The sequence below is a fragment of the Symphalangus syndactylus genome, chromosome 22 (assembly GCF_028878055.3).
Source record: "Symphalangus syndactylus isolate Jambi chromosome 22, NHGRI_mSymSyn1-v2.1_pri, whole genome shotgun sequence".
Classification (NCBI taxonomy): Eukaryota; Metazoa; Chordata; class Mammalia; order Primates; family Hylobatidae; genus Symphalangus; species Symphalangus syndactylus.
The window spans coordinates 43783422-43809178 of record NC_072444.2 but is presented as its reverse complement, the minus strand read 5'-3'; the positions used below and the strand labels follow the sequence as shown (position 1 = coordinate 43809178).

At 42.6% G+C, this 25757-nt stretch overlaps 2 protein-coding genes across 3 annotated transcripts in view; both read right to left on the bottom strand.

Moving 5' to 3' along the window:
- ERCC3 (ERCC excision repair 3, TFIIH core complex helicase subunit) overlaps positions 1 to 12815 on the bottom strand; it is a 37779-nt gene extending 24964 nt beyond the window's left edge. The window contains exons 1-8 of one of the 2 annotated variants that reach the window (XM_055262107.2): positions 12099 to 12815; positions 11558 to 11763; positions 10654 to 10890; positions 8320 to 8369; positions 7757 to 7892; positions 7404 to 7568; positions 6721 to 6925; positions 4763 to 5077 (exon numbers count right to left, since the gene is read on the bottom strand). In XM_055262107.2, the coding sequence (XP_055118082.1) occupies positions 4763 to 5077; positions 6721 to 6925; positions 7404 to 7568; positions 7757 to 7892; positions 8320 to 8369; positions 10654 to 10890; positions 11558 to 11763; positions 12099 to 12126 (1342 nt within the window). In that variant the 5' untranslated portion in view covers positions 12127 to 12815. Of the gene's footprint in view, positions 1 to 4762; positions 5078 to 6720; positions 6926 to 7403; positions 7587 to 7756; positions 7893 to 8319; positions 8370 to 10653; positions 10891 to 11557; positions 11764 to 12098 lie in introns of both variants that reach the window. The other variant, XM_063631277.1, reaches the window with a different exon arrangement.
- Positions 12816 to 16616: 3801 nt separating this feature from the next.
- Positions 16617 to 25757, bottom strand: part of MAP3K2 (mitogen-activated protein kinase kinase kinase 2) — a 101830-nt gene continuing 92689 nt past the window's right edge. Inside the window, exon 17 of the mRNA XM_055262109.2 lies at positions 16617 to 25699. Coding sequence (XP_055118084.1) covers positions 25474 to 25699 — 226 coding nt within the window. The 3' untranslated portion in view covers positions 16617 to 25473. The remainder of the gene's footprint in view (positions 25700 to 25757) is intronic.

Sequence of the window (25757 nt, the reverse complement as noted above, 5' to 3'; positions counted from 1 at the left end):
TGTGTCGCTTGTGTCACTCAACATTATGTCATGGTTGTCATTTGGCATTTATTTGTGCGGTTACTTGGCTGTCCCTTCCACTTTGTCTCCAGTGCCAAGTATAGTGCCTGAACTTAGTAGGTTCTCAATAAATACCTGTAGAAATAATGTAACTGGCACAGTACCTAGCACACAGGAAGCACTTAATATACACAAGTACCATAATATGAATCTCATTAATAAAAAGGCATAACAGAGCTCCTTTTGAAAAATCTGTAAAACAGCACAGCAATCTTTATCCTTTGAGATAAATCTCAAAGATTGATCACTCCACCTAACCCAACACAGCAGACTTTCGACAGTCAGGAGACTTATTGTGACTTCCTAGCATTCCCCTATTTAACATTTGCTCTCTGGGACAATGAGCATGGCCAGGCCACTGGGCTTATGGGGCCTGTACTCAAAAATCCCTTAGAGCTTGTTGGTTTCACTCCACAACTCGAACAAAGACTAACTCACCCAGTGAACTAGACAAGAGAAGAGACAAACTCACAGACATACGTGAGTGTGAGGTGCACCTTTTTGTACTTGTTCATCAGATAACCAATCCCAAACCTGTGCTGTTGCCCCCTGGAACCTGGGACCTGGGGCTTGGGTTAAACAAAAACATGAATGTGTACCAAACATACAGTCAGACAGAATGCCTCAAGCCCTGAACACAGCTTCTAACCAAACTGCTACAGAACAATTCCAAACTCCTTTGTGGGTAGTGATTCTCTGTACCATCAATTTTCAATCCTAGCAGACCCAATACCCACCCTTCCACCTTTTTTCTTTTGAGTTTTTAAATTCTCAATAAAACTGACTTGGGGCAGGGGGGTGAGGGGGGCAGTTCTATGCGTTTTAACATATTTACATTTTTGTAACCAGCACCACAATCAGGGTACAGATAAAGAAAGCACCCCCAAAATTCTCCTATGCTCTCCTTTAGAGTCATCCATCTCTGACCCCCCACTTCTGGCAACCACTGATCTGCTGGCCAGCACTATACTGTCATTGTTGTACAAATGAAATCACACACTATGGAAGCTTTTGAGGCTGACTTCTTTCACTCAGCACCATGCTTTTGAGATTCATCCAGGTTGCAACATACAGCACATTTGTTCTTTTTCACTACTGAGTAGTGTTCCAGTGTATGGATGTACCACAGCTTGTTTATCCAGACACCCACCGATAAGCACTTGGATTTTGGATATTATGAACAGAGCTGCCATAAACATTTGTGTACAGGATTTTGTGTAAACCTATTTTCATTTATCTAGGATACCCAGGAATGGGACTGATGGGTCATGTGGTAATTTTATAATAAACGGACAAACTGTTTTCCACAGTGACCATACACTTTGCAATCCATCCCTCCAGGAACATGTGACAGTTCAGTTGCTGTGACCTCATCGGCACCAGCACATCAGTATTTTTTATTTTGGCCACTCTAACTGGCGTTATGGCAGCATCCTGCGGTGGGTTTAAATCTGCAGTTCCCTGATGACTAATGAGGTTGAACCCGTTTTTCAAGTGCTTCTTTGACATGTGTATATCCTTTTCTGGTGCCTATTAATTTCTTTGGCCCATTTCTTAACCTTTCTGCCACGGCCTGAATGCCTAACAGGAAACTCAAATTCGCACATCTAAAGCCCAACTCCTGATACTCGCCTTCCAAACCAGCTCCTTTGATAGTGTTCCCCATCTCAATTAATGCCCACTCTATCCTCCCTTTGTTCAAGCCAAAAACCTGAGTGTCATTCTTGATTTCTCTCTGATTCCACATCTGACCTGTCAGTTAAAACTTCACAACATATCCAGAGTCGGATCACACCTTCATCCTTACTGGTTCACACTTCTTCTTGGGATTCCACAAACTCACCTCACTGCTTCTGTCTTGCTTCCTTCAGTCTATTTCCAGCACAGCAGCCAGGGCGGTATTTTTACAGTGTAAAGTCAACTCATGTCACACTCTGCTCAAATCCCTCAGATGGCTTCACACTAAGAGTACAAGCCAAAGTTCTTGCTATGGCCTACAAGGTCCTACAAGACCTGCCCCAATACTGCTATCCTTCCTCAGCCTTGACTACTGTTCCTATGCTCTCCTCTGGCCGCATGGCCACCTTGTGCTGTCTCACTATGCCGAGTACTTTCCCACAGCAGGGCCCACACCCTGGGCTTCCATCAGAAAGACCTCCGATCCCTCCCTGGCCAGCTGCAAACATCTCTAGGTATCTCCAGAGACCCATCAGGGCTGAAGAGCTGTCACGCACAGAAAGAACCAGATGCTGGGGCCATTTTGACAACATTTTGAACACTACCTGTGAAAATGCCTCAGATTTCATTTTGTTCATAGTAACCTCTATTAGACTTCTTAATTTACTCTAATCTGTTATTTTTTTTTTTTGAGACAGAGTCTCACACTCTGTCACCCATGCTGGAGTACAGTTGCACAATCATGGTTCACTGCAGCCTCAACCTCCCAGATTCAAGTGATCCTCCCACCTCAGCCTCCTCAGCAGCTGAGACCACAGGTGCATGCCACCACACTTGGCTAATTAAAAAAATTTTTTTTTGTAGAGACATGTCTCACTATGTTACCCAGGCTAATCTTAAACTCCTGGGCTCAAGCAATCCTTCTGCCTTGGCCTCCCAAAGTGCTAGGAGACTACAGGTGTCAGCCACCATGCCCACCTCTAATCTGTTAATCTTAATCCCTTAATTTGTTTTTATCAAAAAAGATTTGCCCAAAAAACTATACAGCAATAAAAGGAACAAACTACGGATAAATGCTAAGGCACAGATGAACCATTATGGGAAGTGAAAGAAGCCAGACATAATATATATTGTATGATTGTGTTTATATAAATTTTCCATAAAAAGCTAATCTATAGTGACAGAAAGCAGTTCAGTGGTCATCTGAAGCTAGATAGAGAAACAAAGAATTGACTGCAAATGAGTACAAATGATCTAAAACTGGATCATGGTGGCTGAATGCAGTGGCTCACATCTATAATCCCAGTACTTTGGGAGGCCCAGGCAGGCAGATCACTTGAGGTCTGGACTTCAAGACCAGCCTGGCTAACATGGCGAAACCGTCTCTACTAAAAATACAAAAATTTGGCCAGGCGTGGTACCTCATGCCTGTAATCCCAGGGTGAGGCTGAGGTGGGTGGATCACCTGAAGTCAGGAGTTCGAGACCAGCCTGACCAACATGGAGAAACCCTGGCTCTACTAAAAATATAAAATTAGCCGGGCGTATTAAAATAAAAATATAAAATTAGCGGTGGCGCATGCCTGTAATCCTAGCTACTCTGGAGGCTGAGGCAGGAGAATCGCTTGAACCCGGGAGGCAGAGGTTCCAGTGAGCCGAGATTGCGCCACTGCACTCCAGCCTGGGCAACAAGAGCGAAACTGTCTCAAATAAAAAAAAATTAGCCGGGTGTAGTGGTACACACCTGTAGTCCCAGCTACTTGGGAGGCTGAGGCAGGGGAATCAGTTGAACCCAAGAGGTGGAGGTTGCAGTGGGCCAAGATCACACGACTGCACTCCAGCCTGGGCAACAAAGCAAGACGCTATCTCAAAAAAAAAAAAAAAAAAAAAGAAAAGAAAACTTGGATCATGGTCGTGGTTGCACTGGTCCACAAATTTACTAAAACTCATTGTATTATATACTTACAAGGGGTGGTTTTACGGTATATAAATTAAATCAATACAGCAGCTTAAAAAAAAAAGGTTTGCCCATGATACTTGGAGAAGAAGCACTTCTATTACATATTGACTAAGGATCAATATTCCAGGCTTCAAATAAAACACATCACGAACTTTCGGGAGGGGCTTTTCAGTGCTCCTAACCCAGTTTTTAGAGGGCCATTAAAAAACGGATGAAGCCGGCCAGGCGCGGTGGCTCATGCTTGTAATCCCAGCACTTTGGGAGGCCGAGGCGGGAGGATCATGAGGTCAGGAGATCGAGACCACAGTGAAACCCCATCTCTACTAAAAAAATACAAAAAATTAGCCGGGCGTGGTGGCGGGCGCCTGTAGTCCCAGCTACTCGGAGAGGCTGAGGCAGGAGAATGGCATGAACCTGGGAGGCGGAGCTTGCAGTGAGCCGAGATTGCGCCACTGCACTCCAGCCTGGGCTGGAGTGAGCGAGACTCCGTCTCAAAAAAAAAAAAAAAACGGATGAGGCTGAGCAGCAAAAGATGGAGGAAAGAAAATATCATTTTCTAAATGACTACTGAGCCAGTGATTAAGCAAGCTGTGAATGTGAACACTCCTGCCTGCATCCCACTTAAGAATTATTGGCCGAGCACGGTGGCTCACACCTGTAATCTCAGTACTTGGGGAGGCCAAGGTGGGTGGATCACGAGGTCAGGAGTTCAAGACCAGCCTGGCCAAGATGGGGAATCCCTGTCTCTACAGAAAATACAAAAATTAGCCTAGCATGGTGGCAGGTGCCTGTAATCCCAGCTACTTGGAAGGCTGAGGCAGAGAACTGCTTGAACCCGGGAGGCGGAGGTTGTGGTGAGCCAAGATCATGCCACTGCACTCCAGCCTGGGTGACAGAGTGAGACTCCCTCTCAAAAAAAAAAAAAAGTATTAAAAGCTTTATCCAGCAAGCCAGCAAGTCTTTCTAGCCAGTTGGGTGGGCTACACAGCAGTCCCTCTCCCAGCATAACAACTGGAAATTGGTTTGTCTGTTCAGCAAGTGGACAGCTCAGCTCCAGCCTGCTTACCTGGTATGGTGTGCACTTCATCCAGGATCATGAGGCCCCACTCCTGGGTCTTGAGCCACTCCATGACTCGCTCGGCCTCCCAGGACCTTTTGGTGGTGTGGCCCAGCATGGAGTAGGTGCTAATGGCAACGGAGCAGCCGATGGGCTTGTCCTTGGCATCGGAGGTGAACCGGCAGATCTGGCTGTCGTCAATGGTGGACCACATCTTGAACTGGGCTTTCCACTGCTCCACAGAAACGGCTGAGTTGCCCAGCACCAGACAGCGTTTTCTGACAGTGCACGCAGCAGTCACACCAACCAGGGACTTTCCAGCACCTGCAAGAAACAAGAGTGTAATCCCACCCAAAGACAGGTTGAAATGAAGGACAGGGACAGGCAGAATGACTCACAAGTACAGCAATCTAGGAAAATGTCTTGTAACAGTCCACATAGCTGACATCTGAGCGACACACACTGCTCCAGCCTGTTTTCTTCTTTATACTGAGGAGACATGCCCACTTCACACACATATGTGAGAACTGGCAGGTGCTGGGGCCTACTGTAGCACTTCACACGCATCTCATTTAAATGTCAAAATCTCAAAAACCGGTGAGAAGAGAAATGCCTGTTATGGTTATTTTAAAGATAGAAAAACCTGGCTGAGCCACTATGGCGCGGTGACTCACACCTGTAATCCCAGCACTTTGGGAGGCCAAGGTGGGTAGATCACTTGCGGTCGGTCAGGAGTTCAAGACCAGCCTGGCCAACATGGTGAAACCCTGTCTTTACTAAAAATACAAAAACTTAGCCAGGCATGGTGGCGGGCGCCTACAATCCCGGTCACTTGGGAGGCTGAGGCAGGAGAATAGCTTGAACCCAGTAGGCGGAGGTTGTAGTGAGCCGAGATGGCGCCACTGCACTCCAGCCTGGGCAACGGAGCAAGACTCTGTCTCAAAAAGAAAAAAGAAAGATTGAAAAACTAAAGCTGAGGAGTACTTTACCTTGCTCACAGCCACGGGACAGTGAAGCTACTGGGTCCCAGCATGCCTGGCCCACAGAAGGACGCACTCGGCAAAAGACCACTACTATTATTACACAGCAAACGGGGCTGAGAATTCAGGGATGCACTACGTGTGTACAGAGAAAATGAAATTCCAGGAGCTTCTGAGTTTACTACCATCCACCATTTGAAGATCAAGAGAAAAATCAAGCTTTTCCATTAAACAGAGATCCTTCCTTTATTATAAAAATACACTGTGGGTTACCAGGAGTAAACGTAAATAAAAAAAAAAATTTGTAAAGTGACATAAAAGAGAAAAACACCATCAAAATAACCCTTGGAGTTTTGGGAAAAAAACCCTCCCCTTCCCTGAAGACCTTGCCTCTGTAAGTCCTCAGTGGGGTCCCAAGGTAAGTCTGCTACGGCCTCTGGCCAAGAAGCTAGGCTAGGACCTGACAGTACTGAGGATAAGTGGTCAAACAGGTGCCCAGGGGGCCACTCCTGCCTTTCCCTGGACTTGCACACCATCCTAGTCATCCAGGAACACCAAGTTTCTGTACTAGGGAGTCTCCAAATACACAACCCCAAGGCTGATTCAAGAACAAGAACCTAACCCCACTAAGTGCAACAGCCCCTTGCCATCATTACAATCTCACCCCTCATGTGCTCTAATTTTTCTTCACTGACTCTAGCACCACCCAAGATTGTACACATCGCTTACTATCTGTCTCTTCCCCAGGAGAATGAGCTCCATGAGGTCAGAAGTGTTGTTCTAGCCACCATAATACCCCCAGTGTCCAGGCCAGGGCCCATACACAGCAAGCACTCAAATATTTGTCAAGTCATAAATCAGGGAGTCACCTGATCTTGGCTTTTTAGCAAGGTGTGATTTAGGGAAATGTGCAGAGAGAAAGCGGGAGGCAGCAGGCAGATCCAGACACAACAGCCTGGCCACCTTCTTAACTCTGGTACTACTTACCGCAGGGAAGGACAATGACCCCCGAACGTGCACGCCCGTTTCCAAACATCTTTCGCAAGCTCTTCTCCTGATAGGGTCTGAGGACAGCTGTGGGCTTTAGGTCAATGTTGATATCAGGGTTGACAGAATCATTCCGAAAGTCGTATTCTGCCAAAAGAGGGTACTCCAGGTGGATGCAACGTTTCTGGAGTTCCTCAATCATTTCCTGGAAAGTGGGCACAAAAAGGGTTTTAAAATCTTGTTAACTCCAAAGTACGCTCAAAAACATTACATCTTCTAAGAGGTCCAATGGTCAAAAAAGTGGCATTCTATCTAAACTTCTACAATTTTAGATCTTGCTCAGTTAACAACTGGCATAAAGCACAGAAAAGCAACCCAGACTAACAACACTTTGAAAATGAAATCTAATCAGCAGGCAAAATTGACCTTCAGGCACCGTTTCTCACATCTCCTCAGGAACCTGTGAAGACCAGCCTATCAGCCTGAAAAAGAGGACACTGGGACTTTAACTCCATCAGGAGAAATGATGCCATGGCTCACAGATAATAAAAAGGAGAAAGCAATTCAGGGACCAACAGGGATTCCTTCCTTTCACACAGACTACAGGCAGAGTCCACACATGGCTGGACTGGCTTCTAACAGCAGCTCAGTGAAGGAACCAGGAGGAAGGTACATTCACTAACCTGCTTGACTTCAAAAGATACCGTCTGTGTCTCTTCTTCTTCTTCCTCATCCTTGTCCATTTGCTCATAGAAGTCAAACAGGTCCATGGGGATGTCAGATTTACCCTGTGGATCTGTCACTCGGGAAGTGGAGGGCCCACCACTGCTTTCAGCAGTCTTAGAAATCTGTGAGAGAGGTAGGTGCTGAACATGCACACGACATTTAATTCTGCTGTTATCAAGCAATGCGTGAAGTTGTAAAGGGTAGAACCAGCAGGGCTGTTAGGTTGTTAAGTGCTGGGTTAAAGACACCTGAGAGAACTGAAATCCTAAATGCCTGCCCCCACCCAAGGGTGGCCCAGGAGTCCACATACGGCAGATTTGCTTGTGAAAGTCTCTGTGATGAGCTCAGTGGCCTCCCCTTCAGAGTTTCTTAAGCGGCATTCTCGGATCACTGGGTCCTGGAGAAGATGCTGGATTACATCAGGGTGGGAACTTTCAACGAAGTATCTGCAAGCAGGGGAGGAAGAAGGGGTCTACTGACCAGCAGGTACCTCCTGGAGATTCCACTGCTCATTCAATTAGATGGTCTGGAAATGCAAGCCTCATGACTCTCCCCACAACCCTTCGCCAAATCTGTACCATGAGCTGCTGGCCATGATTTAACATATGAGGGTTGTAGGCAAAGCCCCACTGTGAGGTCAAGTAAGCAGGGGCCTGAGCCAAGCTCCATTGCTAGAGGAAATACAGTGGCCAGTGGACGAGTTTCCAGTCTGGGCCACATCTCGTTTCTCTTCTCTTATCTGTGCTTCAGAGGAGTGAGGTATTGGCACAGAAAAGACAGCATAAACATCAGGTCTTTCCCATATCCCTTTATTCCTGCTGGTGCGCAGAGAGTGACAGTGCCTTGGGACAGGCCTGTTACGGAATCTCTTACCTGTTGTGCTTCAAGACCAGCTTGACTTTTCCATAGCTGACAGTACACAACTGCAAATAGAGATAACATCCAACAGGTAAATGTGCAGCTAACTCAGAACACATTCACTACTGGTTACATCTTACCCCTACCAACCAAGTGAAAAGTTCATTTTACTTTAGGGAAACCCAACTTGCAATTCTAAAGGGGTCAGATCTGCCTAAACTGAGCTTTTTCCATTGGCCTCTGCTTTCTGAGAACAAAATCTTCCTCTTGCCTGGGTAATTCTGATGCATATCCATTAAGTTATAAAACGCTGCTTAAAATCTCCTTGCATTCTGCCTTTCCTCTCTATTCCCACAGCCCCCACCCTAGCCTGGAGAAGACCACACCAGTATTACTACAACTCCACAGAGTATGTGCACAGTAATTGCTGCTTAAATAAAATGCAAAGCCTCTTCACCAGCGCTCCTATTTCCCCAAATAGAATGTAAGCAACTTGATGGCAGAGAATACAGCTTAAGTCCTCCCAGGTTCCCAACCACCTTTAGGAAGGAATACAGTAGAGGCTGTGTGGCAAAAATAAAAATTCGCCACTCAGGCCGGGTACGGTGGCTCATACCTGTAATCCTAGCACTTTGGGAGACCAAGCCAGGTGGATCACCTGAAGTCAGGAGTTCGAGACCAGCCTGGCCAACATGGTGAAACTCCATCTCTACTAAAAATATAAAAATTAGCTGGGTGCGGCGGCGGGCGCCTGTAATCCCAGCTACTTGGGAGGCTGAGGCAGAAGAATTGCTTGAGCCCAGGAGGTGGAGGTTGCAGTGAGCCAAGATCATGCCACTACTATCCAGCCTGGGCGACAGAGCAAGACTCCGTCTCAAAAAAAAAAGAAAAAAAAATTTGCCAGTCAGACTTTGAGGGGCTGCCTGTCCCCACTGTTGTCCCTGATCCACCATTACAGTGCACCAACACCTACATCCCTGCAGGCAATTCGCAGCCAAGACCAGGCATAGCCACAGTATTGGTACAAGGTCCTCTCCTTGGGCACGCCTTCTTTGTTGTTGTTGTTCTGAGGCGGAGTCTCACTCTGTTGCCCAGGCCAGAGTGCAATGAATGGTGAGATCTCAGCTCACTTCAACCTCTGCCGCCCGGGTTCAAGTGATTGTCCTGCCTCAGCCTCCTGAGTAGCTGGGATTACAGGCACCCACCACCATGCCCAGCTAATTTTTGTATTTTTAGTAGAGACAGGAATTTCGCCATGTTGGCCAGGCTGGTCTTGAACTCCTGACCTCAGGTGATCCACCCGCCTCAGCCTCCCAAAGTGCTGGGATTACAAGAGTGAGCCACCGCGCCTGGCCGGGCACGCTTTCACATCACAGGAAAAGAGCTCTCTCCAGGACTCCTGCAGCTTCTCTGGGACTGGCTGCAGTACCATAGTGAATTCCTGTGGCACTCTTCTGCCACTCCAGATCCCAAGGTCTGAATCTGACTCCCTTTGGATCAGCCAAAAGCAATGAAAGCCATTGTGCATCTCTTTTAAATGGCATTCACCCATCTCGCAGAAGAAACCTAGCATGTTCAACTATTAATCACATGGAACCCTCTTTGTGTTTTGTCAAAAACATCCGAAGTTGTTTTTGATTGTCCCTCATGGAACTTGTTGACTATTGGTCTCCTGCATATACTTAGCTTTAGACAGAGTTTACTACCTGTGTTAGTCAGCTTGGGCTGCCATAACAAAATTCCACAGACTGGGTGGCTTCAACATTACAACTGTATTTTCTCAGCTGTGGAGGCTGAGAGTCCATGATCAAGGTATCAGCCGATTCAGTTTCTGGTGAAGGCTCCTGTCCATGGACCACCTTCCCACTGTGTACTCACATGACAAGGAGGGCAGGTGAGAGAAAGCATGCTCCAGTGTCTCTTCTTACAAGGACACTAATCATATCGGATCACGACCTCCTTTAGTCTTAACTACTTTCTTACTCCAAATACATTACCACTGGATATTAGGTTTTGAAGACAGAATTTGAGGGGAACACACACAATTCAGTCCCCAGCACACTCACTTTGCACTGCATTTCCAAATTCTCCCTGGCTACAATGGGCCTGAATTAGTAGCCCCTCTGTGTTAATACCCACAGCTGGGAGCAGCTCATGAGAAGTGTGGCCTCACCCAGAACACAATGCTGGATCCAGAGCGTAGCGGCTAAGGTAATCAGTCGTTATGCTCCCCACAGGAAACCTGAATGGCACATTCTCATGGCTGCCACAGGCTGTCAACACGGAGCACCTATGCCCATTGTTACATTAGCAGGGCAGGTGGAATTGCTGGCCTCAGCTGTCACTTGCCTTAATAAACTGCATAATTCCATCAGGGACTCCAGTCTTGCTGAGCTTCCTGAGGTACTCGGTGATGTCACTGGTTTGCAGCCCAACGCTGACGGCTGCATACAAGGAGTAGGCAGTTAGTTTGTACTCATGCACATGGGTTGGTCGGCACACTGGCTCTGCAATAGCCACCAAGAAGTCTTGGGCGTATTTGTAAACTGGAGAAAAGGCTTCCAAGAAGATATGGCCATCGGGAGCCTGAGAGATACCAAATGGACAAAACGGACAAGGAAACATGAGTTGCAGAGACTACTGGGCTCTTGCCCATATCATTATCAAGAAAGAATAAGCTGCCCAACACCACAGATATTCTTGCAAGCACTCCTTCAGACAACTGTGGGGCCTGTTACTTTAATCAGATACAGAAGAGTAAAGAAAAATAGAAGAAAATGTTTTCAAAGTCAACAGCTGTTTCCCACTATTCTGCACAGAGAAAGCCCATCTTGCTGGCTATCCTCAAGTTACCTTTTGGCTAGATTTCAACTAAATGTATAACATTAATTATTTTAAGTAGAGCAAAAGCTTGCTATCGAACATGTCTTCCATTATTTGAGGAAACAAACTGTTACGTGATAAATGCCATTTATTCGGCAGATAAAAGCATTCACTACATGGGGTAGGGCTGGGGAAGGAGTGAGAGTAAACCGAGGGGTTAGAGCTGTTGGAAGCCCAGGTCCGGCCGGCACACGTGTGCGCAACTGCTCGCTGTTGTCTTGGGCTGTTCCAACGTGTGTGGATGAAAAGTTCTCTCCCGGCCAGTTCTAGGGGCAGTATCCTGAATGTCAGTTTTGACTCTGAGAATGCCCAAGATTTAGCTGCCGCTCCGCACACTCCTGGGCCCTGCCCAAGCTAAGGGCACGCTTACCACCCAGAGGGGCCTGGAGTTGTGGTCGTCCTTCAGCGGCATCTGCAGCCTGTAGTCCTTGGCTCCATATTCATCCACTTTGGTGCCGGACTCATCCACCTGCTTCCCCGCCGCCGAGGGAACCGCTTCCTGAGGGTCGTTCCCAGGGGCGTCCTCTTCATCATCCTCTTCATCCTCATAGTGCCGCTTCCTGGATTTCTTCTTGTCTGCAAGATACCAACACAGAAATAAGCCCAGCAAGAGCCTAGGGTTCCCTCCTCACCGCTTGGCAGCATTTCACCTGCGCCGCCGCAAACGCCTAGCTAAGAGCCACCTGCATCCCGCAGGCGTTGCGCCCCTCACCCGTCTCCCCCAGGCCGAGTTCGCTGCTGGGCTGCGCCCAGGTCCAGCATCTCTCCCGCCCAAAGGCCTGTCCCAACGGGGTGCGCGCAGGAGGGCCAGCGGGGTCGGCCGGCGCGAAGCCCGGAGCAGCTCCGAGGCAGAGCGGGGGGCAGGGCCGGCAAGCACTGTCGTGGCTGAGCGTGCCCGCGCCACGTCTCACCGCGGTCCGCTCGGTCTCTTTTGCCCATGGCAGCTACAGCAGCAGAGAGAAGAGGATCCCGTTCCCACAGGCCCGCCGCGGTATCCGCTCTCAGGGGGACTTCCGGCCCAATCCGGAAGCTCCTTGTTGTCCACACAGGAAGTCCCGCCTCTGGGCGCCGTGATGGCGGGGGCCGGAAGAGCGGAGAGCCGGCGGCTGCCGAGCTGTTAGCTCGTGCAACCCAGCAGCGGGAGTCCTCCACTGTTCATTTCTCTGCAACTGAAGGAAAATACTGTGTGTTGAGCACCTGTGTAGTGCGCGAATTAAAGGCCTCATCCTTCTGGAACTTAAATTTTAATGAAGTCATGTGGGCAATAAATGTGATAGAGACTGAGCGAGAGAGAATGTGACCTGAGTCCATGGGTAAGGAAGAATTCTTTTTTTTTAATTAAAAAAAATTTGGCTGAGCACGGTGGCTCACGCCTGTAATCCCAGCACTTTGGGTGGCTGAGGTGGGTGGATCACTTGAGGTCAGGAGTTCGAGGCCAGCCTGGCGAACATGGTGAAACCCCATCTCTACGAAAAATACAAAAAAAAGTAGCCAGGCACGGTGGCACATGCCTGTAGTCTAAGCTACTTGGGAGGCTGAGGTGGGGGAATCTCTTGAACCCAGAAGGTAAAGGTTGCAGAGCTGAGATTGCACCACTGCACTACAGCCTGGGCGACAGGCTGGAATGCAGTGGCGGGATATCAGCTTACTGCAAGCTCCGCCTCCCGGGTTCATGCCATCCTCCTGCCTCAGCCTAAATAAAGCAGATTACCCTCAATAATGTGGGTGGGCCTCATCCAAATCAGTTGACGGCCTTAAGAGCAAAGACAGGTTTCTCAAGGAAAAAGGAATTCTGCCTCCAGACTGCAACATAGAAAGTTCCGACTGAGTTTCCAGCCTTTGGACTGAAGACTGCAACATCAACTCGTACCCGAATTCCCAACTTGCCAGCCCCCACAATTGCGTGAGCCAATTCTTTAAAATCAATCAATCTCTCTCGCTTGCTCAGTGGGCCTCTTGGTTTTGTTTCTCTGGAGAACGTAACACAGATTTTTGGTATGGGGAATAGGGTACTGCTGTAACAAATACCTAACAATGGGGAAGTGGTTTTCCAATTGGGTAATTGGTAGAGGCTGAAAGAATTTTGAGGCGCATGATAGAAGAGCCTCTATTGTCTTGAAGAGCCTTGGTAGAAATATGGGCATTAAAGGTGATTCTGGTGACGGCTCAGATGGAAAGGAGAAATATGTTATTGAAACTGGAGGCAAGTGGTAGAGAGCTTGCCTGCATTGTATTCTGCTGGGTGGAAAGTAGAATTTATAAGTGATAAGGTTGGACATTTTGCTGAGGAAATTTCTACATAATGGTTAAAAGTGAGGCCTGGGCCAGGCGCGGTGGCTCACGCCTGTAATCCCAGCACTTTGGGAGGCCGAGGCGGGGGATCACGAGGTCAGGAGTTCAATACCAGCCTGGCCAATATGGTGAATCCCTGTCTCTACTAAAAATACAAAAATTAGCTGGGCGTGGTGTCGCGCGCCTGTAGTCTCAGCTGCTCAGGAGGCTGAGGCAGGAGGATCTCTTGAACTCAGGAGGCAGAGGTTACAGTGAGCAGAGATCACGCCACTGCACTCCAGCCTAGGTGACAGAGCAAGACTCCGTCTCACAAAAAAAAAAAAAAAAAAAAAAAAAAAAAAAAAAAAAAAAAAAAAAAAAAAAATTGAGGCCTGCTTTCTCCTTATTGCTTATAGTGAAATGTGAGACGAGATACACTGAAGGTGGAATTATTCAACAAAAAGGAACCAGAACTTTAAGATTGGCATCATTCTTGGCGTACTCACATTGTAAAAAAAAAAAAGAGAGAGAAAGTATGCTCTGGAGAAACACTAAGGATGTGGACAACCATTTATTGGCAAGAGATTAGGTGTGTGGCTTATAGACCCAATCACCCATCTCCACAGAAACCTGGACAGTTTTGACTGGTGTACATAGATGGGATGAAATGAAGGAAGGCTGTTGGACTTCCAGGATTCCACAGGTAGGAAAGGGATTGGCAGGGGCAGTTCAGAGGCCAGTGAGGCTGCTTCCGCCACCACAGGACTGAAAGGGACAGGCTTAGCTTTGAACCCACTGCCACCACCCCCAGTTCTGAGGGTGCGGGGCTGCAACCCCAGTGGGCCCTGAGGACAGAGGATCAAGCCAGTGAGGATTATTGTCAAGCTTTAAAATCCTATGTCATTGGCTCTGTTAGGTGTCAGACTTGCTTGGCACCTGCAAGTCTTTTTCCTTCCCATTTCTCCCTTTTGGAATGGAATGTGTCTATCCTCTGCCTATCCCATTGTAATTGGAAGCAGATAACTTGTCTGCTCTCATGGGTTCATAGATAGAAAGGAAATTTGCTCCAACAGGAAACCTTACCCAGAGTCAATTGATGTGGATGATTTGGGTGATGAGATTTGAACTGATATTTAGATGATATTGGATTTTGAGTTGATGCTGGAATGACTGACTTTTGTTGATGTTGAGATGGGATGAATGTACTTTGCATGTGGGAAGAATATGAAGTTTTAGGGGCCAGAGGACAGACTATGGGTTGAATTGTGTCCCCCACCTCTCAAAAAGTTATTTTTTGTTTTTGAGACAGGGTCTTGCTGTTGCCGAGACTAGAGTGCAGTGGTGCGATCTGGGGTCATTGCAGCCTCGACCTCCTGGGTTCAAGTGATCCTCCCTCCTCAGCATCCCAAGTAGCTGAGACTACAGGCATGCCGCCATGCCTGACTTTTTGGTTTTTTTTGTACAGACGGGGTTTCACCATGTTGCCCAGGCTGGTCTTGAACTGCTGGACTTAAGCTGTCCATCGCCTTGTCCCCCCAAGTGCTGGGATTACAGGCGTGAGCCACTGCGCCTGACCCAAAAAGATATTTTGAAGTCCTAGCCCCTACTACCTCAGAATATGGCCTTATTTGGAAACAGGGTCTTTATAGAGGTAAGGGTGGGCCTAATCCAGTAACTGGTCGTATAAAAAGGGGAGCACACACCCTTGTGTTAATAGACATACAAAAAGCACCACGTGCTGATGGAAGCAGAGATTGGATTTATGCTGCCACAAACCAAGGGATGCTATCAGAAGTTGGAAGAGGCAGCTGGACACAATGCCATGGAGCACATGTAGTCCCAGCTACTTGGGAGGCTGAGGTGGGAGCCCAGAAGTTTGAGGCCAGCCTGGGCAACATAGTGAGACCCAATTTCTAAAATATAAAAATAAGTTGGAAGAGGCAAAGAAGGATTCCCTTATGGGTGTCAGAAGGAGCATGGTCCTGCCCACACCTTGATTTCAGACTTCTAGTCTCCCTAACTGTGAGATAATAAATTTTTTATTATAAGCCACCTAATGTGTGGTACTTTGTTACAATAGCCCCTATTGTTGGACATTTAGAGTTTCAAGTTTGGGCTTTTATAGATACAACTTACAACATTCACAACCTATTTCCACAGGTTAATTCCTAGATATAAATTACTGGGTCAGAGGATATACAAGATTCTGAAATTTAAGACAGGGTTTTGTTCTGTCATGAAGACTGCAGCGCAGTGGTGCAATCTCAGCTCACTGCAACCTCTGTCTCCCAGGCTGAAGCGACCCACCCATCTCAGCCTCCTGGGTAGCTGGGACCACAGGCATGCACCACCACGCCCGGCTGACTTTTGTATTATTTGTAGAAACAGGGTTTTACCATGTTGCCCAGGTTCGTCTCAAACTCCTGAGTTCAAGTGGTCTGCCCACCTCGGCCTCCCAAAGTGCTGGGATCACCATGCCGGGCCAATTGAGGTTTCTGATTCTGATTCTGAGGTTTCAATTCTGAGGTTGTGTTAAGTCACCCTCTATACCAAAGTACTAAATTATCTCCGCCAGGTGCGGTGGTTCACGCCTGTAATCCTAGCACTTTGGGAGGCCAAGGCGGATGAATCACGAGGTCAGGAGATCGAGACCATCCTGGCTAATATGGTGAAACCCTGTCTCTACTAAAAATACAAATAAAATTAGCCGGGCACGGTGGCAGGCGCCTGTAGTCCCAGCTACTCGGGAGGCTGAGGCAGGAGAATGGCGTGAACCCGGGAGGCAGAGCTTGCAGTGAGCCGAGATCACACCACTGCACTCCAGCCTGGGCAACAGAGCAAGACTCCATCTCAAAATAAATAAATAAATAAATAATCTCCAACACCATGTGAGAGACCATTCCTTATACTCAGTAGGTTTGATAGTAGGGTTTGTGTTTGTTTTTAATCATTAGTTCTGATTTAGGTAATCAAGATGTCCAGCCAAGGATATACTACAAGTAGTTGGGTGGAACATTATAGACTTAAGATACTGGAAAGATTTGGTTTAGTTTGTTTTTAGATTTGTCTGTGCTTGGTCTCCTAGAGAGTGCTCAACTCAAGCAAGGAGGGAATAACTGTAAATAAAATGTGTCCAAGAATAGATTTGGAAAAACGAATCACAGTGGAAATAAATATTAGCTTTATTAACACTCAAAGTGCCATTCATTTATATTCATTCCATAGTCCAGAAGGTTACTTAGAGTAAGCCTTTGCACCACAATCTTTCAAAAAAATGAACATGTAAGAAAAAGCAGTTTTCATTGTGCTAATTATTGCAGGCCTTCATGCACGTAAACCTAAACAAAATGTGTGCCAACAATATACAAATTTCCATATAAACAAAGTCATTGATCACTAACAAAATATAAACATGGTTTCTTTTATATTAGATTTTTTTAAAAAGCTATTTACCAGCAAGAAAAAACAAGTACCTAGAAATTATAAAACTCAGAAATTGTATACATTTTTACAAGCACAATTTTGAATGACAACACAAAATCAAAATATGCATGAAATGTGGCACGTACCACACTATATCTGGCTTCTGGTAGGTTTTCCTAATCACACTGGTTCCTTTTAACATAATAAGCTTAGTGACATTCAACTTCAACAGTGGAATTTATTCCTAACGAGTAATTTTACATGGTACCGCATATTTAAAACAAAGTTTTGTTTAATACTACATTGTCTGATTGGAAATTTCATTTCCAATTCTTTTTCTGCCAGTTACTTAAAACACACAGTACAATATAAAGACACACAATGTATGTTTGGACATTTCAAAACCAATTTATAGTCAATTACAAAGAATCACAATATGCCAATATATTGTTTTATAAACCCAGTCTGACCTTGCCCAGTGATAGAAAAACTAAAAGTTGAAATCTTTTGGGGTGGAATACAGGAAATACTCAAAGACAACAGTAGGACAGGCCAAAAGCAACTGGAGATAGAAAAATCTTGACATCTCGAAACAATTTAGTTTCTCACATTTTTCCATAGCTCTGAGAATTCAAAGGCCATTTTTAGCGGTGTGTTTTTGCTACTGCTTGAAACCTATTTTTCCCTTAATTTGCATTTCACAGAATTCTTAAGGAGAATTTAATGCTTTTTCTTGCAAGAGTATTTTAATTGAGCTCTAAGTATGATTTGCATTCAATTCTGAAAATACAAATACATTTTGAATGGCTAAAAACAAAATTTTAAAAATACTTTTGATCAGCCAGCTGAAAATATATTCATATAGTAAATAATCTCTCAGAAAGCTTTTATATATATTTAATTATCACAACTAAACAGTACCCTTATAAAACAAGTTCATAAAAATGTAGAAATGAAATGAAAATAAGAACTTACTGGGATATATACATGTGCCTACAGACAGAAAAAAACATCTCCACACAAACATACATCCCCTGATACACAGAGTTAAAAGCATACTTTCAACTTAGTAATGGATTTTATAATACATTATAAAATTTTCTAATTTCTATTAATGTTGAACTCCTGAGTTCTTCAACAAGGAACCATAGATAAGTATAGTTTGTAAAAGCAAAAAGGTCCATTTAAGTCAGTAATAGCAGTGCAGTAACTGATGGCTACATCTTGAAAGAAGTTAAAACATAAAGACGCAGACAGTAGTTCAATGCACGCATTCATGATGCTCATACACTCATCAACAATTATTGGTCAGAGTAGTAAATCAGTGTACAAATTAAACATTTCCAAAAATGTGCAAAAATGTCAATCTTAATAGGAAAAAAACCCTTTGTACATAATTATAAACTGTCCAGCATTCAACTGAGATTAAAAACATTTACAGAGAGAAACCAATAGGTTAAATATAGAGAATTTAATGGCTACATTTAAAAATGTACATTATTATGTCAAAGGGTAAATTTACAAATTGATAATCATAGTTTGCAACAATTCAAAGTTTATTCTCAAATTTATCCAAGTTTACTTTTATTTACAATGAATAAAAAGAACCATGTGAAATGTAAGAGATGTCAGACATTAAAAGTATTTTTGGTATTAACTCTTATAATACTTCAGAATTCAGGGTAGCAAATTTTAAAACCAATAACAATAGAAAAAATGTAAACCATTTACTAATTAAGATTGCATTAAAACAATTGTTGGTCTTTAAAGAAGTATTCTTATCCTTAGACACTGTACTTTCAATTGAATAGGGTGTATTGCAAGAATTTGGCCCACTTCCTTTTGCCCATAAGCCTCTCCAGCTCAAATGTTTCAACTAGTCCTCTCTTCTTATTCCAGGTGGAAAAAATTCTTTGGAAAAGTAAGAATACATCAAATCCATTTTGTAGTCTATCTAATAGAGTTTAAGATGTAATTTTGCTACTTCTCCCCTCCAAGTAAAGCTAATGCTAAAATCATCACTAGTTACATATGCTTTTAAAAAATAAATTCTAAAAAAATATTTAAAAATAAGTGAACTTAAAAGTGCTTTTCGGTATGGTCATGAACTTCACTGTTCTCAACTGCATTAAGGGATTCTCAACTGCATTAAGGGATTCAGAAATTATTTGGGGACAAGTCCTGCACATACAGTAGAAGCAGATACTTCTTTGTGTTCCAAAATGTCTATGGCACGAAGCAGACATCAGTCCAGAACCTACTTTTCCTTACAGCTTTGCTGAAATGCCCCTCAAGTCAAACATAAGTTCATAAATGTTAAGACACTAGGAAGAAAGTACGCCATCAACCTGAGGCATCAGACATTAATGTCTGTCTATGTGAATCAGTGGTCAAGTGACATTAACAAGATTGGCCCATGTACAAGCTTAAATTCATGTCTACATAGTTCCTCAATAGTGGAAGTAACTTCTGCATGTCTAAATGCACTGAACACCTGTCCTTTTCCTTGAAGGACATACCAGAATACAAAGTCTACTAGTATCTGCTTTATAATTTTTATACTATTAGCATACAAGTGGACAGAAGTAACTGCTAATTATTTTGGCTATGTGTATAGGGAATATAAAAGCTTTGGTTTAAAGTGATTCTGATAATACAGATTGTGTTACAAACAAGAAGTCATCAAGCAGAAGGAACAATGGTACTGATTTAATGCCTTTGCTGTTATTAACAAAAATACCATATGACTGTCAATTAAAATGCACAATTATAAAAAATAAGAAAAATTGTATGAGACTGTATACAGGCAACAGATAAAATCTATTCTTTTCTTTACTGTAGCTATGAATCCTCCCTAATCTTTCTGAAGCTCAACCTTGAATGCTTACAGGACCACTAAAAAAAGAATCTCTAGGCTCCCCCAAGAGCTCATTTCTATCAACAGCTCTGGAAGGTGAGCATGGGGAGATGGGAGGCCCTGATACTTCCTACACCTACCATGGCATCCCGTCCAAACCATGGCAGAAGTCAAAGCCAAGCCAAAGACAACTATAAGTAGGAACAGCTGCTTCACAGCATGCTTCCCCTAGCCAACCAAAAAGAGGTACAAGAGAATTTCCTTGTGAATACTTGGTAAGCTAAGGAAGCTTATTTTGATAATGTTTGGCAGAATTACAGTTCCAAAAAGTTCAGGAAGAACTATGTAAAATCAATTACTTTCTATTTAAGAATTATATATGATTATTTTACATATACACAAATTGACTTTTAATCTACCTTTAGCAACCAAGAGTACGGCAGTTTACAATCAATATTATTATGCAATCATTTGTACTAGCTACTTGTGGAAAATGTACTGGTGTTCCTACCCAAGGATGACTACACTCACTGTATGTCATCAGTAGGTCATACATTTGAGTTGTTCTTCCAAAACCAGAAACTGAGCTAACTGAACACTCATACCTTTCCCCTTCTTCCTTCCCATCCCTGCCTCCAACTCTAAACCACACACACACACACACACACGCACACATACACGTGCACATGCACACACTTCACAGAAAAGTAACTTAGAGTATTACCCAAAATGTTAGCTGAGAATTAAGGACTAGAATCTGCTATCCCTGGATTTCATACTCATGGTCCTGTCTCATTGCCTTAACATTTGTAAACCATGTGAATGACTTCTTTAGGGCAAAAACAAGTACTGTAACTCTACCATGAAAATCGTAACTGAACTATAATATACCAAGAACTTGGACAGTGCCAATGTGACTGAAAATCAAATATTCAACCCAGAAAATATTTACATGTCTCTTTAGAACGAGAATACCTCTTTCTATGCTTGTGTTGGGAATTCATGTCTAGTGGAAGCTGCAGCGTGTCTATCACAGACAAATCTTAATGTTTCTCTCCTAACATTTATTTATTTATTAATTAAAAAAGGAGGTAGAAAAGGGTAGGAGGAGGCAGGCATTAAGAAACATTTAAGGACCAATACACAGTCTAAGGCCAAATGAACTTGTGAAGCCTACTGATTTTGGAAAACTTCATTTTGGTGGGTAACTTGAATTATTAATATAAAATAAAATTAAGGCATACAGAGAAAAGGCACTACTAAAAATTAACAATTGGATTGCTTTTCATTAACATTTAACCAATCTTAAAATTCAAATAAATACGAACATTACATTTGTAAAACAAAGGCCAAACAGTAATAAAACAATATGATCTCAAGAAACTGTCCTGATCTTAGTATAAGTAACACTGTTGACAGAGTTCAATTTCTATCAATATGTTTTGGGTATTTTCACAATTTAGACCAAAATAAAGTATGTTTTCTTTAAAAGAGACACTGGTGAAAAAAAAAAAAAAAACGAACAAAAAAACACTGTTATGGAATAAATGCTCCCCATCACCAGAACTGTTGAGTAGAGGCTGGGTTTTGCAGTAAGAGGGGGTCCTGAGAGAGATGCTATGTGACCTGGTTGGGGAGGGGATCCCTCCAGTTTGGGGATACTTTTATTCTAATCCCTGTTGTCAATGACATTTCAGTTTATAACAGCCAATGATTACCTAAAATTGCTTTTCCCTTAATAAAAAATAACATTTTAAAACATCATTGCTGAACTTTCAGAGTTAGCATATGCCATAAAATAAGTAACTGTTTGCCCATGTTCCTCCTAGATTGTGACCTCCTTAGGGATGTTAATTTAGTACCTGACATAATAAGTTACAATTATTGAACAAACAAATGAAGATGATTCATTCTATTAAAAAAGATAGATTTGTATATTTAATTGACACCAGGTGATTTTATATCAAGCTATCAGTTCCCAGACTCCAAATAAAATCACTGGCACAGAACTTTGCCATAGGCCAAGGAGTCTACATCTGGCTTGGTCATCCTGCTAAACTATTCACATCTGATTTTATTTTCTAAGTGATTTCACGTATCTTACAACAACTCCATGTCAGAAATACTACAGAGCAGATCTGACATATATAAGAGCTGGAGTAGCAGAAACTTAATCTAAAGAAATAGTTTCATCTTTTTAATGCAGTTTCTTTGGGAATAAGGTAAAGACTCTCTCAAGTGAAAGCCAATCCAATTTACTCTGAAAGCAAGGTTTAAAATTTTCTTTTACAGTTCAGCAAATGCATTAATATTTTAATTCCTTATATATGTTATGTAAGGGTAACTGTGCCTTTTAAAACTTTCTAAGGCAATAGTCATTTTTTTAAGTTAGAAAGATGTTTTGTAAACAAGGAAAAGTGCTGAAAATTTTCAAGATATTCATACTGAAATTTTCAGTCTGTATACTTTTAAATACATTTTAAATAATTACCAACCCATCAAAATTTCCACTAGTCATTATGATTTTTTTAACCCTTTTATTCAATACAACACTTTGTTTGCAATGTAAAAGATCTTATATTTGGTCCAAGCCTAAGTCATGCCACTTTGAATCTCTCAAGGCCTTAAGTAGAAAGATATTTCCTGAAAAGCACATATAAGACTGCTAGTGAATCTTCTCCAGCACCAAAAAGTCTGCCACTGTCAAAGCAGAATGCATTTTAAAGGCACAAAGTCAGCAGTCTGACCATTTTCCAGCGTCAGCAAAGAAGCATTACAGTATAGAAGAATCAATTGTGCATTTAAGAAACAAAACACATTTAGAGTTATCTTAAAAAGTTCAAATTGCATTTGTTGATCCATACTATTATGAGATAGAAGAAAAAAACGGAGTGTTATATTTAACTTCCCCTGATGAAGCTGTTTCCTTTCAAAAATTCCTTTTTTAAATTTACTTTTGGTCTTCCATACCCTCCACCCCCACACCTTCAAGCTTTTTTGTTCTAGTAGTTTTTATATATATTAACTTTTATTGTGGTTTTTGGTACCTTCACAACCTGTTTGAAATAAATTCACATCATATTTTATATAATAACTCTGTAAACTATTTGTCTATTTTTAAGTCTTTACATAAAGAACATTACTTTCCCATAGCTAATATTTTTCTTATAAAGCAAAGGCCTTCCACAGCAGTGTTAAAGTAGTAGTTTCTTTTCAGGTGCCTTTATTTTCTATAGCATTTAGAAAAGAAAACAGAGACTGAAAAAAAAAAAGTTTTGCTCTGGGTTCTACAGTCTCACCAGATTTCTCTCTAAAGAGCATTTGTCTCATATTCTGCACTGCTGGTTACCCTGACAGACCAAAAACGAGCCAAAGGAAAAGCACAACTACACAAGACAGATATGAAGGAAAAGCCCACTGGTCGAGAGACCATGATCTTGCTCAAGTAGAAAAGATGCCCTCATTCATAAAAGATAAAGAAATTATAATAGATCCACACACTTGGGGATTCTTTCTAGAAAAAAATTTGGCAGTTGCTTTACCAAGGCAGGGGCACCTCATTCTTGTTCTTCCCTGCAAAATGCTTCAATTTTAAGAGTATGAGAGAAGCGCTGACAAATAATTTTGTGCTTTGACTTCTTAGACTAGCTAGTGGAATTTCAAATATTCCTACAGGGAATGCTAGGTAGGACCTTGGCACAGTAAACCAAGATCTACCTAACTTCAGAAACAAAGTATCGTAAAAGAGTTCCCTAAATAAGCACACCTTTTGGCAGAAAATAAGAATACCTGAGTCCCTTATGAATCCCACGAAAGGGATTTTGGGGCCTCCAGGAAGACTGTTGTTTTCTAGACCTTTAAAAATAAAGTACTTAGCACTTGCTTTAACATGCTGAAAAAAACTGCAAGTGGCCAAATTGCTGATATCTTCATGTTTTATAGTAGCACAATTCTATTAGAGATAGTGGGGCCTTTCCCAGCTGTCTTGTTCCATTTAACAATGTCCTTGCTCTTAGTGGATACATTGTACTAGAAATACCTGGCAGCTTTTTAACCTTCCCATTAGTAGTTAAAACTTTGTTTTGCTATGCTTTTTTTTTTTGCCCAAAATTATGAATTTTAAGGAAAGAATATATAGAGATGGCTGAGTTCAAAAGGCTCAGTGTTCAAATTCAGTTTGTTCCTAAAATGAAGAGTTACTTATGTGGGTGCAATATGCAACTGGTAAAGTGATGCTCTTTGCTGTTTGTTGAGATCATTCACCCTTGACTTAAAGCAGCAGTATCTGATCTTGTAAAATCCTCAATTTGCATTACATCACTTTCTCTTTGAAATTTCCTTTCTTTTCTTGCATTTACTGCTTTGTAAATAGCTGTTTTCAGTTTATAACTGGGACTGATCTTTACATCAGGGTTTCTCAACCTCAGCACTTTTGACATTTTGCGAGGGGTAATTCTTTGAGGGGTGAGGTTGCTTTCCTTGTGTATTATAATCTATTTAGCAGCACCCCTGGCCTCTACCCAATTCATGCTACTAGTATCCTTCCAATTGTGACAACCAAAAATGTCTCTAAGAATTGCCAAATGCCTAGTGAAATTATCCTCGCTCCACTTTTGGCAACCACTGTTTCACATGATACCTGTTTTTTTGAGGTGCTTTAGTATTCTGTGATCCTAAGAACAAGGGTTTAATCTCTCGACATAACATATAAACATTACTAATTGAACTCTTCGCTCCTAAGGGATGTTACCTATGGGGAATCAGGAGCTGGAAATAGAAGATGGTATACATGATTTTGATTATTTCTCCATTCCTTTAATTTTGGGACGTCCCCCTCAAGTAAAACAAAACAAAACTGTTTAACATACACTAAACACCTAATTTTTTTCATTATTTCTATTGACTGGAAATGTGGTCTCTTCTACTGCTCACACATTTGATAAGAGTGATCTCCTTTTGTCTTTTATTTCGATTTGCTCACAACTTGACTTTAAAATAAAAGGTTTTCCGTGTGTGTGTGTGTGTGTGTGTGTTTTTAAGCAGAAAGCTATCCCTCAAGGTTTACAGATTCCAGTAACATGGATCTATTATAGTGTATTTGCTTATTATACTGGTTAGGATTAACAAATAAACATACCTCTCAGAGATTCATATCTTCTATCAAGACTCCTACTGAGCAAAAAGGTTGGTAGACAGAGGTTAGGATCTAAAGAATACAGATATAAGAAGAAACCCATATTCTTTGAGTACCTACCCTAAACTAAAGTTTAGGGCTCAACCCCACAAATGAGGATATATTTTAAATACTATCACTAAAAACTACAAATTATACATCATTTTCTTCTTGTTTTCCATGTCTTCCCATCGTCACTGATGTGTCAGTGATAGAGGGAATGACTCTACAATCTTTAGATATTCCAAATGATTTGTTTGTACTAAAAAGAGTGACTATGTACTAAAGTGCTTTATCTCTCTGAACCACATCAGTACATTATAAAAATTAAAAAAAAAAAAAAACTTCAAGTTCTTGTAAGCGAAAAAAAAGATTAAATATAAAAAATTTAGGATATTATTATTATTAAACAAATTTAACCAAGAATCAAGAGAAATACTTTCCCTCTTGTCTTTTTTTTCTCCCCCATCTCTCTTTTTTTATAAAAAAGAAAAGTGCAGTCAGAGAGAAGGTGAATGAATAGATGGGAGCTAGGTAGAGGCACAGGAGAGGTTACTGGCTGCTAGTGATAATGCACAAACATGTGCCTTAAGAGTTCATCAGCTGAAGGTCTCAGTTTGGCCTCTACAAAAATCCGTTTGAGGAAATCTCGAGTATAGTCTGAGACATGAGGTGGCAGCTTTGGATTTGTTGGCTGTGTGGCGATTTTAAAGATGGCAGCCATTGCTTCAAATTCAGCCCAAGGCGGCTTTTCAGTTAGCATTTCTACCACAGTACATGCAACACTCCTGAAAAGAAACAAAAAGAAATACATTACACAAACAACATGAAAGAAAGCTAGTTAGC